The sequence below is a fragment of the Oncorhynchus masou genome, chromosome 18 (genome assembly GCF_036934945.1).
Source record: "Oncorhynchus masou masou isolate Uvic2021 chromosome 18, UVic_Omas_1.1, whole genome shotgun sequence".
Lineage (NCBI taxonomy): Eukaryota > Metazoa > Chordata > Actinopteri > Salmoniformes > Salmonidae > Oncorhynchus > Oncorhynchus masou.
The window spans coordinates 32,284,000-32,297,257 of NC_088229.1; the positions used below are offsets into that span (position 1 = coordinate 32,284,000).

At 43.0% G+C, this 13,258-nt stretch overlaps 1 protein-coding gene across 1 annotated transcript; it reads left to right on the forward strand.

Moving 5' to 3' along the window:
* Nucleotides 1-67: 67 nt before the first annotated feature.
* dpm1 (dolichyl-phosphate mannosyltransferase subunit 1, catalytic) lies at nucleotides 68-12,970 on the forward strand. Its single transcript, XM_064923020.1, has 9 exons — nucleotides 68-244; nucleotides 1,096-1,195; nucleotides 1,308-1,341; nucleotides 1,440-1,516; nucleotides 1,789-1,814; nucleotides 1,975-2,070; nucleotides 8,154-8,222; nucleotides 10,745-10,859; nucleotides 11,307-12,970. Exons 1-9 carry the CDS (start codon nucleotides 114-116, stop codon nucleotides 11,409-11,411), a joined length of 753 nt encoding a protein of 250 aa, XP_064779092.1. The 5' UTR covers nucleotides 68-113; the 3' UTR covers nucleotides 11,412-12,970.
* The last annotated feature ends 288 nt before the right edge of the window (nucleotides 12,971-13,258 follow it).

Genomic DNA, 13,258 nt, shown 5'->3' on the forward strand with positions numbered 1-13,258 from the left:
GTGGCGCCACCTAGTGGTATGTCTATTATTAGGAACCAAATAGTGAAGAATTTGTTGCACGGGTAAACATTTTACAACGCACCCGCATCCGGCTCAACAACATTCCAACCAACATGGCAAGCCGAAAAGGGTCACAGCAAAGCCGGGGAGATGGTGATAAATACTCGGTGTTGTTGCCCACTTACAATGAACGAGAGAATCTACCGCTTATTGTGTGGCTATTGGTAAAATACTTCGGTGAAAGGTAGATCATTTCAGATTATGTTGTCCGGAGTGTGTGACAAGATGTCAGTGATGAGCTGTCACTAAAATAAGATTTGCCAAGAGGGGACAGCCCTCATTGGGATCGTCAATGGCTTACTTTTGCAATCTGTTGCGGGTGGGTATAATTTGTGGAACGTTCCAACAGGAATCTGTAACTAAAACTTCGAAAGTATAAGGTTATCAACAAACAACGCATCCAAAGTAGCATGATCAATTCACCTAGCTAACTAGGTGCCGAATAGGCATCAATTTACCACGTAGTTTATTCTTAATGTTTGCCCATAGGCTACCAGAGTGAGAACAGACATTTTTCGGGAATAAACGTGGTGAGTGAAAAACGTATTCTGCCGCTATACAACTTTGTATTTACGAAGTTTTTTGGAACAGATTCCTGTTGGAACGTATCACAAATTATACCCACCCATCTGTTGCTGTGATTACCAGTTGCTCATTGATTATTTCAGCTAATGACATACCCTCTGATTTGTGTGTGGAATATGATTTATATTAATACCTCTATGAGCTTATTTCAGCTGTTTTACCTCTGCGGTCTTCATAACAACAAAAGGCAGTTGTGGGTGGGCCAAGCAATGACGTAAACATGCAACATTGTACTCCATAGACATCAAAGACTGCAATAACATTTTGCAGATTGTACCTTTACCTTTAACTCACAACATTTGAACAGATATTGCATATTTGAAAGACTGACTGAAATTCAAGCTGTAACTGGAACTATGATAGAGCTCATTGTAAAGTCCCTGTTTTCATCAAATGTCAGATTAGCATTTGTTGTGTGATGGGTTGAAACGCCTTTTTACTTATTCACAGTGGATACGAGTACGAGATTATTGTCATTGATGATGGAAGTCCAGATGGGACACTTGAGGTGGCAGAACAACTGCAGAAGATATACGGAGAGGACAAGATAGTAAGTGAATTTAATAGATTAGTTGTTATTTTTGTATATACTTTAACATTCACATACCTGCTGGCATAGCAAGACACTCATTCACTCTCTGCTCTTTGTGGTTATTTTTCAGCTCCTTCGACCAAGAGCAAAGAAACTAGGATTAGGTAAGTGTCACATACTCATTCATCAGAGTGAACACAGTGTTATTGAACACTATATCAGGTACACATGTCAGGTAATGTCCTTTTAATTCTGCATTCAGGAACTGCCTACATCCATGGCATTAAACATGCCAGAGGGAACTATGTCTTCATAATGGATGCAGACCTCTCCCATCATGTGAGTGGATCTCCTGTATCTCTGGACAATACAGTATCAGAGAAGCAGGTTGGGATAATGGCACCGGACCCTGTACATACAATAACAACAATTTAAAAATGTTTCCAAGAACAGACTATTTTCTAGTCCCTTTTTCTAATCAAGAGGTTACTTGTGGTGTTACATTGCTTGGTTGGATATTTGTATCAAAATGCTTAATTGCCACGATAATCTGTTATGAAATCCTTTGGATGCATACATCCTAAAATACATAAAATTATCTTTCCTTGCAGCCTAAATTTATTCCAGAATTCATAAAGTAAGTCAACTATTTTAATTCATCGCAAAATGTGAATGTATATTTTGGGGGGAAATGTAGAACGTAGAATTCAGAATATAGTATGTCTGCTAGCAATCTACATCTCTACCATGTGATCATCTGTTACCAAGTATCTGATGTGAATGTGTTTGTCTCCAAGGAAACAGAGAGAAGGCGGGTATGACCTTGTGTCAGGCACCCGATACAGAGGAGATGGGGGCGTGTACGGATGGGACCTGCGCAGGAAACTCATCAGGTGACTGCAGGGGCACACTCCCGTCTGCTACATCTACACTACCATTCAAAAGTTTGGGGTCACTTAGAAATGTCCTTCTTTTTGAAAGAAAATAAACATTTTTGTCCATTATGTTGGAAATGACTATTGTAGCTGGAAATGGCAGATTTTTAATGGAATATCTACATAGGCGTACAGAGGCCCGTTATCAGCAACCATCACTCCTGTGTTCCAATGGCATGTTGTGTTAGCTAATACAAGTTTATAATTTTAAAAGGCTAATTTATCTTTAGAAAACCATTTTACAATTATGTTTGCACAGCTGAAAACTGTTGTGCTGATTTAAAGAAGCAATAAAACGGGCCTTTAGACTAGTTGAGTATCTGCAGCATCAGCATTTGTGGGTCCGATTACAGGCTCAAAATGGCCAGAAACAAAGAACTTTCTTCTAAAACTCATCAGTCTATTCTAGCAAGAGGACAAGTACATTAGAGTGTTTCGTTTGAGAAACTCTTCACAAGTTCTCACTGGCAGCTTCATTAAATAGTACCCGCAAAACACCAGTCTCAACGTCAACAGTGAAGAGGTGACTCCGGGATCCGAGTTGCAAAGAAATAGCCATATCTCAGACTGGCCGATAAAAAGAAAAGATTAAGATGGGCAAAAGAACACAGACACTGGACAGAGGAACTCCGGCAAACAGGCAAAGCGTCAATACAGGGCTAAGATTGAATCATACTACACCGGCTCCAACGCTCGTCTTATGTGGCAGGGCTTGTGCTGAGCAACTGGCAGGTTTCTTCACTGACATTTTCAACATGTCCCTGATTGCGTCTGTAATACCAACATGTTTCAAGCAGACCATCATAGTCCCTGTGCCCAAGAACACTAAGGCAACTTGCCTAAATGACTACAGACCTGTAGCACTCACTTCCACACCCATGTTGACCAAGTGCTTTGAAAGGCTCGTAATGGCACACATCAACACCATTATCCCAGAAACCCTAGACCCACTCCAATTTGCATACCGCCCCAACAGATCCACAAGTGATGCAATCTCTATTGCAGTCCACACTGAGCTTTCCCACCTGGACAAAAGGAACACCTACGTGAGAATGCAATTCATTGACTACAGCTCAGCGTTCAACACCACAGTACCCTCAAAGCTTATCACTAAGCTAAGGATCCTGGGACTAAACACCTCCCTCTGCAACTGGATCCTGGACTTACTGACGGGACGCTCCCAGGTGGTAAGGGTAGGTAGCAACACATCTGCCATGCTGATCCTCAACACTGGAGCCCCTCAGGGGTGTGTGCTCAGTCCCCTCCTGTATTCCCTGTTCACCCACGACTGTGTGGCCAGGCACGACTCCAACACCATCATTAAGTTTGCTGACGACACAACAGTGGTAGGCCTGATCAACGACGAGACCACCTATATGGAGGAGGTCAGAGACCTGGCCTGGTGGTGCCGGAATAACAACCTATCCAAATCAAAAATCAAATCAAATCAAATTTTATTTGTCACATACACATGGGTAGCAGATGTTAATGCGAGTGTAGCGAAATGCTTGTGCTTCTAGTTCCGACAATGCAGTAATAACCAACAAGTAATCTAACTAACAATTCCTAAACTACTGTCTTATACACAGTGTAAGGGGATAAAGAATATGTACATAAGGATATATGAATGAGTGATTGTACAGAGCAGCATAGGCAAGATACAGTAGATGGTATCGAGTACAGTATATACATATGAGATGAGTATGTAAACTAAGTGGCATAGTTAAAGTGGCTAGTGATACATGTATTACATAAGGATGCAGTCGATGATATAGAGTACAGTATATACGTATGCATATGAGATGAATAATGTAGGGTAAGTAACATTATATAAGGTAGCATTGTTTAAAGTGGATAGTGATATAGTTACATCATTTCCCATCAATTCCCATTATTAAAGTGGCTGGAGTTGAGTCAGTGTCAGTGTGTTGGCAGCAGCCACTCAATGTTAGTGGTGGCTGTTTAACAGTCTGATGGCCTTGAGATAGAAGCTGTTTTTCAGTCTCTCGGTCCCAGCTTTGATGCACCTGTACTGACCTCGCCTTCTGGATGATAGCGGGGTGAACAGGCAGTGGCTCGGGTGGTTGATGTCCTTGATGATCTTTATGGCCTTCCTGTAACATCGGGTGGTGTAGGTGTCCTGGAGGGCAGGTAGTTTGCCCCCGGTGATGCGTTGTGCAGACCTCACTACCCTCTGGAGAGCCTTACGGTTGAGGGCGGAGCAGTTGCCGTACCAGGCGGTGATACAGCCCGCCAGGATGCTCTCGATTGTGCATCTGTAGAAGTTTGTGAGTGCTTTTGGTGACAAGCCGAATTTCTTCAGCCTCCTGAGGTTGAAGAGGCGCTGCTGCACCTTCTTCACGATGCTGTCTGTGTGAGTGGACCAATTCAGTTTGTCTGTGATGTGTATGCCGAGGAACTTAAAACTTGCTACTCTCTCCACTACTGTTCCATCGATGTGGATAGGGGGGTGTTCCCTCTGCTGTTTCCTGAAGTCCACAATCATCTCCTTAGTTTTGTTGACGTTGAGTGTGAGGTTATTTTCCTGACACCACACTCTGAGGGCCTTCACCTCCTCCCTGTAGGCCATCTCGTCGTTGTTGGTAATCAAGCCTACCACTGTTGTGTCGTCCGCAAACTTGATGATTGAGTTGGAGGCGTGCGTGGCCACGCAGTCGTGGGTGAACAGGGAGTACAGGAGAGGGCTCAGAACGCACCCTTGTGGGGCCCCAGTGTTGAGGATCAGCGGGGAGGAGATGTTGTTACCTACCCTCACCACCTGGGGGCGGCCCGTCAGGAAGTCCAGTACCCAGTTGCACAGGGCGGGGTCGAGACCCAGGGTCTCGAGCTTGATGACGAGCTTGGAGGGTACTATGGTGTTGAATGCCGAGCTGTAGTCGATGAACAGCATTCTCACATAGGTATTCCTCTTGTCAAGATGGGTTAGGGCAGTGTGCAGTGTGGTTGAGATTGCATCGTCTGTGGACCTATTTGAGCGGTAAGCAAATTGGAGTGGGTCTAGGGTGTCAGGTAGGGTGGAGGTGATATGGTCCTTGACTAGTCTCTCAAAGCACTTCATGATGACGGAAGTGAGTGCTACGGGCGGTAGTCGTTTAGCTCAGTTACCTTAGCTTTCTTGGGAACAGGAACGATTGTGGCCCTCTTGAAGCATGTGGGAACAGCAGACTGGTATAGGGATTGATTGAATATGTCCGTAAACACACCAGCCAGCTGGTCTGCGCATGCTCTGAGGGCGCGGCTGGGGATGCCGTCTGGGACTGCAGCCTTGCGAGGGTTAACACGTTTAAATGTTTTACTCACCTCGGCTGCAGTGAAGGAGAGACCGCATTTTTCCGTTGCAGGCAGTGTCAGTGGCACTGTATTGTCCTCAAAGCGGGCAAAAAAGTTATTTAGTCTGCCTGGGAGCAAGACATCCTGGTCCGTGACTGGGCTGGATTTCTTCCTGTAGTCCATGATTGACTGTAGACCCTGCCACATGCCTCTTGTGTCTGAGCCGTTGAATTGGGATTCTACTTTGTCTCTGTACTGACGCTTAGCTTGTTTGATAGCCTTACGGAGGGAATAGCTGCATTGTTTGTATTCAGTCATGTTACCAGACACCTTGCCCTGATTGAAAGCAGTGGTTCGCGCTTTCAGTTTCACGCGAATGCTGCCATCAATCCAAGGTTTCTGGTTAGGGAATGTTTTAATCGTTGCTATGGGAACGACATCTTCAACGCACGTTCTAATGAACTCGCACACCGAATCAGCGTATTCGTCAATGTTGTTATTTGACGCAATACGAAACATGTCCCAGTCCACGTGATGGAAGCAGTCTTGGAGTGTGGAGTCAGCTTGGTCGGACCAGCGTTGGACAGACCTCAGCGTGGGAGCTTCTTTTTTAGCTTTTGTCTGTAGGCAGGTATCAGCAAAATGGAGTCGTGGTCAGCTTTTCCGAAAGGGGGGCGGGGCAGGGCCTTATATGCGTCGCGGAAGTTAGAGTAACAGTGATCCAAGGTTTTTCCGCCCCTGGTTGCGCAATTGCTATGCTGATAAAATTTAGGGAGTCTTGTTTTCAGATTAGCCTTGTTAAAATCCCCAACAACGATGAATGCAGCCTCCGGATAAATGGTTTCCAGTTTGCAAAGAGTTAAATAAAGTTCGTTCAGAGCCATCTGTGTCTGCTTGGGGGGGGATATATACGGCTGTGATTATAATCGAAGAGAATTCTCTTGGTAGATAATGCGGTCTACATTTGATTGTGAGGAATTCTAAATCAGGTGAACAGAAGGATTTGAGTTCCTGTATGTTTCTTTCATCGCACCATGCCTCGTTAGCCATAAGGCATACACCCCCACCCCTCTTCTTACCAGAAAGGTGTTTGTTTCTGTCGGCGCGATGCGTGGAGAAACCCGTTGGCTGCACCGCTTCTGATAGCGTCTCTCCAGTGAGCCATGTTTCCGTGAAGCACAGAACGTTACAGTCTCTGATGTCCCTCTGGAATGCTACCCTTGCTCGGATTTCATCAACCTTGTTGTCAAGAGACTGGACATTGGCAAGAAGAATGCTAGGAAGTGGGGCACGATGTGCCCGTCTCCGTAGTCTGACCAGAAGACCGCCACGTTTCCCTCTTTTTCGGAGTCGTTTTTTGGGTCGCTGCATGCGATCCATTCCGTTGTCCTGTTTGTAAGGCAGAACACAGGATCCGCGTCGCGAAAAACATATTCTTGGTCGTACTGATGGTGAGTTGACGCTGATCTTATATACAGTAGTTCTTCTCGGCTGTATGTAATGAAACCTAAGATGACCTGGGGTACTAATGTAAGAAATAACACGTAAAAAAACAAAAAACTGCATAGTTTCCTAGGAACGCGAAGCGAGGCGGCCATCTCTGTTCGGCGCCGGAAGTAACACAACGTAACCAAGACAAAGGAGATGTTTGTGGACTATCGGAAAAGGAGGACCGAGCACGCCCCCATTCTCATCGACGGGGCTGATAATGGAACAGTTTGAGAGTTTAAGTTCCTTGGTGTCCACATCACCAACAAACTAGAATGGTCCAAACATACCAAGATTGTCGTGAAGAGGGCACGACAAAGCTTATTCCCCCTCAGGAAACTAAAAAGATTTGGTATGGGTCCTCAGATCCTCAAAAGGATCTACAGCTGCAACACTGGTTGCATCACTGACTGGTATGGCAACTGCTCGGCCTCCGACCGCAAGGCACTACAGAGGGTAGTGCGTACGGCCCGGTACATCACTGGGGCTTAGCTGCCTGCCATCTAGGACCTCTACACCAGGCGGTGTCACGAGGAAGGCCCTAAAAATTGTCCAAGTCCCCAGCCACCCTAGTCATAGACTGTCCTCTCTACTACCGGATGGCAAGCGGTACCGGAATGCCAAGTCTAAGACCAAAAGGCTTCTCAACAGTTTTTACCCCCAAGCCATAAGACTCCTGAACAGGTAACCAAATGTCTACCCAGACTATTTGCATTTGTGTATCCCCCCAACCCCTCTTTTACGCTGCTGCGTAAACTTAGAAATTGCACTGTTGGTTAGAGCCTGTAAGTAAGCATTTCACTGTAAGGTCTATGCCTGTTGTATTTGGCGCACGTGACAAATAAACTTTGATTTGATAATCAAACCCACAAATGCTGATGCTCCAGATACTCAACTAGTCAACTACTCAACTGCAAAATGGTTTTCTAATGATAAATTAGCATTTTAAAATGATAAACTTGGTTTAGCTAACACAACGTGCCATTGGAACACAGGAGTGATGGTTGCTGATAATATCCCATTCAGCCGTTTCCAGTTGCTATAGTCATTTACAACATTAACGATGTCTACACTGTATTTCTGATCAATTTGATGTTATTTTAATGGACAAAATATGTGCTTTTCTTTCAAAAACAAGGACATTTCTTATTTACCCCAAACTTTTGAATGGTAGTGTAGGTTGTTGGCCGTCATTTATCCAGCTTATACAGAAGGCAAGTATTAAACTCTCGTCTGTTTGTGTGTCCCTCCCTCTCTAACAGTCGGGGAGCGAACTATGTCACACAGGTGCTGCTGAGACCTGGGGCATCAGACCTGACTGGCAGCTTCAGGTAAGAGGCTAAATGTAAATAGGTGTGATGAACAGCAGGCACAGCAATCACACCAACAGTTGAAGTCGGAAGTTTACATACACTTAGTTTTTCAACCACTCCACAAATGTATTTTATGGCTAGCACGAGGATGGCAGCATCATGTTGTGGGGGTACTTTGCTACAGGACGGACTGGTGCACTTCACAAAATAGATGGCATCATGAGGAGGGACAATTATGTTGATATATATACATATATATATATATATACAGTGCCTTGCGAAAGTATTCGGCCCCCTTGAACTTTGCGACCTTTTGCCACATTTCAGGCTTCAAACATAAAGATATAAAACTGTATTTTTTTGTGAAGAATCAACAACAAGTGGGACACAATCATGAAGTGGAACAACATTTATTGGATATTTCAAACTTTTTTAACAAATCAAAAACTGAAAAATTGGGCGTGCAAAATTATTCAGCCCCTTTACTTTCAGTGCAGCAAACTCTCTCCAGAAGTTCAGTGAGGATCTCTGAATGATCCAATGTTGACCTAAATGACTAATGATGATAAATACAATCCACCTGTGTGTAATCAAGTCTCCATATAAATGCACCTGCACTGTGATAGTCTCAGAGGTCCGTTAAAAGCGCAGAGAGCATCATGAAGAACAAGGAACACACCAGGCAGGTCCGAGATACTGTTGTGAAGAAGTTTAAAGACGGATTTGGATACAAAAAGATTTCCCAAGCTTTAAACATCCCAAGGAGCACTGTGCAAGTGGAAGGAGTATCAGACCACTGCAAATCTACCAAGACCTGGCCGTCCCTCTAAACTTTCAGCTCATACAAGGAGAAGACTGATCAGAGATGCAGCCAAGAGGCCCATGATCACTCTGGATGAACTGCAGAGATCTACAGCTGAGGTGGGAGACTCTGTCCATAGGACAACAATCAGTCGTATATTGCACAAATCTGGCCTTTATGGAAGAGTGGCAAGACGAAAGCCATTTCTTAAAGATATCCATAAAAAGTGTAGTTTAAAGTTTGCCACAAGCCACCTGGGAGACACACCAAACATGTGGAAGAAGATGCTCTGGTCAGATGAAACCAAAATTGAACTTTTTGGCAACAATGCAAAACGTTATGTTTGGCGTAAAAGCAACACAGCTCATCACCCTGAACACAACATACCTACTGTCAAACATGGTGGTGGCAGCATCATGATTTGGGCCTGCTTTTCTTCAGCAGGGACAGGGAAGATGGTTAAAATTGATGGGAAGATGGATGGAGCCAAATACAGGACCATTCTGGAAGAAAACCTGATGGAGTCTGCAAAAGACCTGAGACTGGGACGGAGATTTGTCTTCCAACAAGACAATGATCCAAAACATAAAGCAAAATCTACAATGGAATGGTTCAAAAATAAACATATCCAGGTGTTAGAATGGCCAAGTCAAAGTCCAGACCTGAATCCAATCGAGAATCTGTGAAAAGAACTGAAAACTGCTGTTCACAAATGCTCTCCATCCAACCTCACTGAGCTCGAGCTGTTTTGCAAGGAGGAATGGGAAAAAATGTCAGTCTCTCGATGTGCAAAACTGATAGAGACATACCCCAAGCGACTTACAGCTGTAATCGCAGCAAAAGGTGGCGCTACAAAGTATTAACTTAAGGGGGCTGAATAATTTTGCACGCCCAATTTTTCAGTTTTTGATTTGTTAAAAAAGTTTGAAATATCCAATAAATGTTGTTCCACTTCATGATTGTGTCGCACTTGTTGTTGATTCTTCACAAAAAAATACAGTTTAATATCTTTATGTTTGAAGCCTGAAATGTGGCAAAAGGTCGCAAAGTTCAAGGGGGCCGAATACTTTCGCAAGTCACTGTATATAAGGAACATCTCAAGACATCAGTCAGGAAGTTTTAGCTTGGTCGCAAATGGGTCTTCCAAATAGACAATGACCCCAAGCATACTTCCAAAGTATTGGCAAAATGGCTTAAGGGAAATAAAGTCAAGGTATTGGAGTGTCCATTGCAAAGCCCTGACGTCAATCATGTAGAAAATTTGTGGGCAGAACTGAAAAAGCGTGTGCGAGCAAGGAGGCCAACAAACCGGACTCCATTACACCAGCTTTGTCAGAAGAAATGGGCCAAAATTCACCCAACTTATTGTGGGAAGCCTGTGAAAGGCTACCCGAAACGTTTGACCCAAGTTAAACAATTTGAAGGCAATGCTACCAAATACTAAATGAGTTTATGTAAACTTCTGACCCTCTGGGAATGTGATAAATAATTATCTCTAATATTATTCTGACATTTCACATTCTTAAAATCAAGTGGTGATCCTGACTGACCTAAGACAGGGAATTTTTACTGGGAATAAATGTCAGAAATTGTGAAACTGAGTTTAAATGTATTTGGCTAAGTTGTATGTAAACTTCCGACTTCAACTGTACTTAAATACTGGTACATCTTCCTTTATCTTCCTTAGTGTGCCTGTGTGTTATCTCACTGTTTTGTTTTTTATGCATGGTGATCTCAGGCTTTACAAGAAGGAGGTACTGGAGAGTCTGGTGGAGAGGTGTGTGTCCAAAGGCTACGTCTTTCAGATGGAGATGATTGTCCGTGCTAGACAGCTGAACTACACCATTGGAGAGGTGAGGCCTTTTTTGGGGGGGTTTTGTGTCATTTTGTTTAGTTTCTTAATCATGAGATGTTTTATTTGTTTTTACCGTCGAGGACAAATGCTATCCTCTGGGAATACTTCTGTAGTATATGTTTTTACCCAAATAAATTAAGTTATGTTAATCATGTCAATTGGTTGTATGTAGCTTAGTTAAAGAGAGTTTTATCTACTTTCCCACAGCCAGATTAAATTGTGGATACCATTTTTATGTCTCTGCGTGCAGTTTGAAGGAAGTTGCCATCTAGTGTACAATTGCTAACTAGCGTTAGCGCAATGACTGGTAGTATATGGGTACACTACCTCTTAACTTTCTTCATACTGGAGGCAGATATATACAAATGGTATCCTGGAGTTCATCTGACTTCATTGCCAAAATCCAATCTATCCCTTTAACTATAGTTTTCCTTCTTCCAAACAGGTTCCGATTTCGTTTGTGGATCGTGTTTATGGGGAGTCTAAACTGGGAGGAAATGAAATAGTGTCGTTCCTGAAAGGACTGCTTACTCTCTTCGCGACAACATGATTTATGATGCTCTAGGTTTGGACTCAGCACTGCTTTTTAGTTTTTCAGTCATGGCTTTCAATGCAGTAATGAACCTACATCAAAATCAGTAGCGTAGGACGCACCCCCACAGCACACGCGAGGCTGGGGCCCCCAAGCATTAGGGAGCATCAAACAAACTTTTATTTTGTTTGGGGAAGATGGCAAGTGAACACTTCTTAAGCCATGGCAAAATGTTTAGAATTACAGGAAATTTGCTTTGAAACTGCAACATTTTCTCTACCCCATGGCAAAATGTATAGAATAGCATTAAATTAGCTATAAAACTGCATATTTTTCTCTCTGCCCCATGGCAAAATGTGTAGAATTGCAGGATTTTTTTGGGGGGGGGGGGGGGGCTAAACTGCACTATGTCACTGATAAAAATGAGAAGGGCAAATGGACAGACTATGCTCTTTTCTATGAGTAGTTGATTATTGACAAGTCAAAGCACAGAAAGTAATACATTAAAATATTAATTCTTCACTGTCTCTGCTTCAGATGGATCTCCAATCATACATAAAGATGTTGAAGCATCAAGCTTCTTCCTATGTATTATTGTAGATTGATTCACTCCTTTCTGTTCATTACTTTCACATTTTGGTGGGTTTACACTACCAGTCAAAAGTTTTAGAAAACCTACTGATTCAAGGGTTTTTCTACATGTTCCTATATTTTTCTCTCAACCAGCTTAACGAGGAATGCTTTTCCAACAGCCTTTAAGGAGTTCCCACATATGCTGAGCACTTGTTGGCTGCTTTTCCTTCATTCTGCGGTCCAACTGATCCCAAACCATCTCAATTTGGTTGAGGTCGGGTGATTGTGTATGCCAGATCATCTGATGCAGCACTCCTTCTTGGTCAAATAGTCCTTACACAGTCTGGAAGTGTGTTGGGTCATTGTCCTGTTGAAAAACAAATGATAGTCCCATTTAAGCGCAAGATTGGATGGCATATCGCTGCAGAATGCTGTGGTAGCCATTCTGGTTAAGTGTGCCTTGAATTCTAAATTAATCACTGACAGTGACACCTGCAAAGCACCCCCACACCATCCCACCTCCTCCATGCTTCACGGTGGGAACAACACATGCGGAGGTCATCCATTCACACACTCTGCGTATCACAAAGACAAGGCGGTTGGAACCAAAAATCTCTGGTGGACTTGGTCTTTTACCAAATAGGGCTTTCTTCTGTATACCAACCCGACCTTGTCACAACACAACTGATTGTCTCAAACGCATTAAGAAGGAAAGAAATTCCACAAATTAACGTTTAACAAGGCACACCTGTTAATTGAAGTTTATTCAATTTATTACATCATGAAGTTGGTTGAGAGAATGCCAAGCCTGTACAAAGCTGTCATCAAGGCAAATGGTGGCTACTTTGAAGAATCTCAAATATAAAATATATTTTGATTTGTTTTACACTTCTTTGGTTACTACATGATTCCATATGTTATTTCATACTTTTGATGTCTTTGCTATTATTCTACAATGTAAATGAAATGAAAATAGTAAAAATAAAGAATAACCCTTGAATGAGTAGGTGTGTCCAAACTTTTGACTGGTACTGTATATATTTAAGCAGAAAATAATAATCACCAAAGTAGTGCACTGACCCTTTACTAGTCCTTTATTAGCAGACCGAGATAGCCATCTGTGGCGCAGTTGACAAATAAATCTTAGCACCCCCCGGAAAAATATAACAGCACCCCCAAACTACTTCCTATGATCAAAAGGTATGAATACTTTCTGAAGTCAATGTAATTCCACTTTGATATTATGGGGTATTGTGTGTTGGCCAGTGACACAAAATCTCAATTTAATCCAT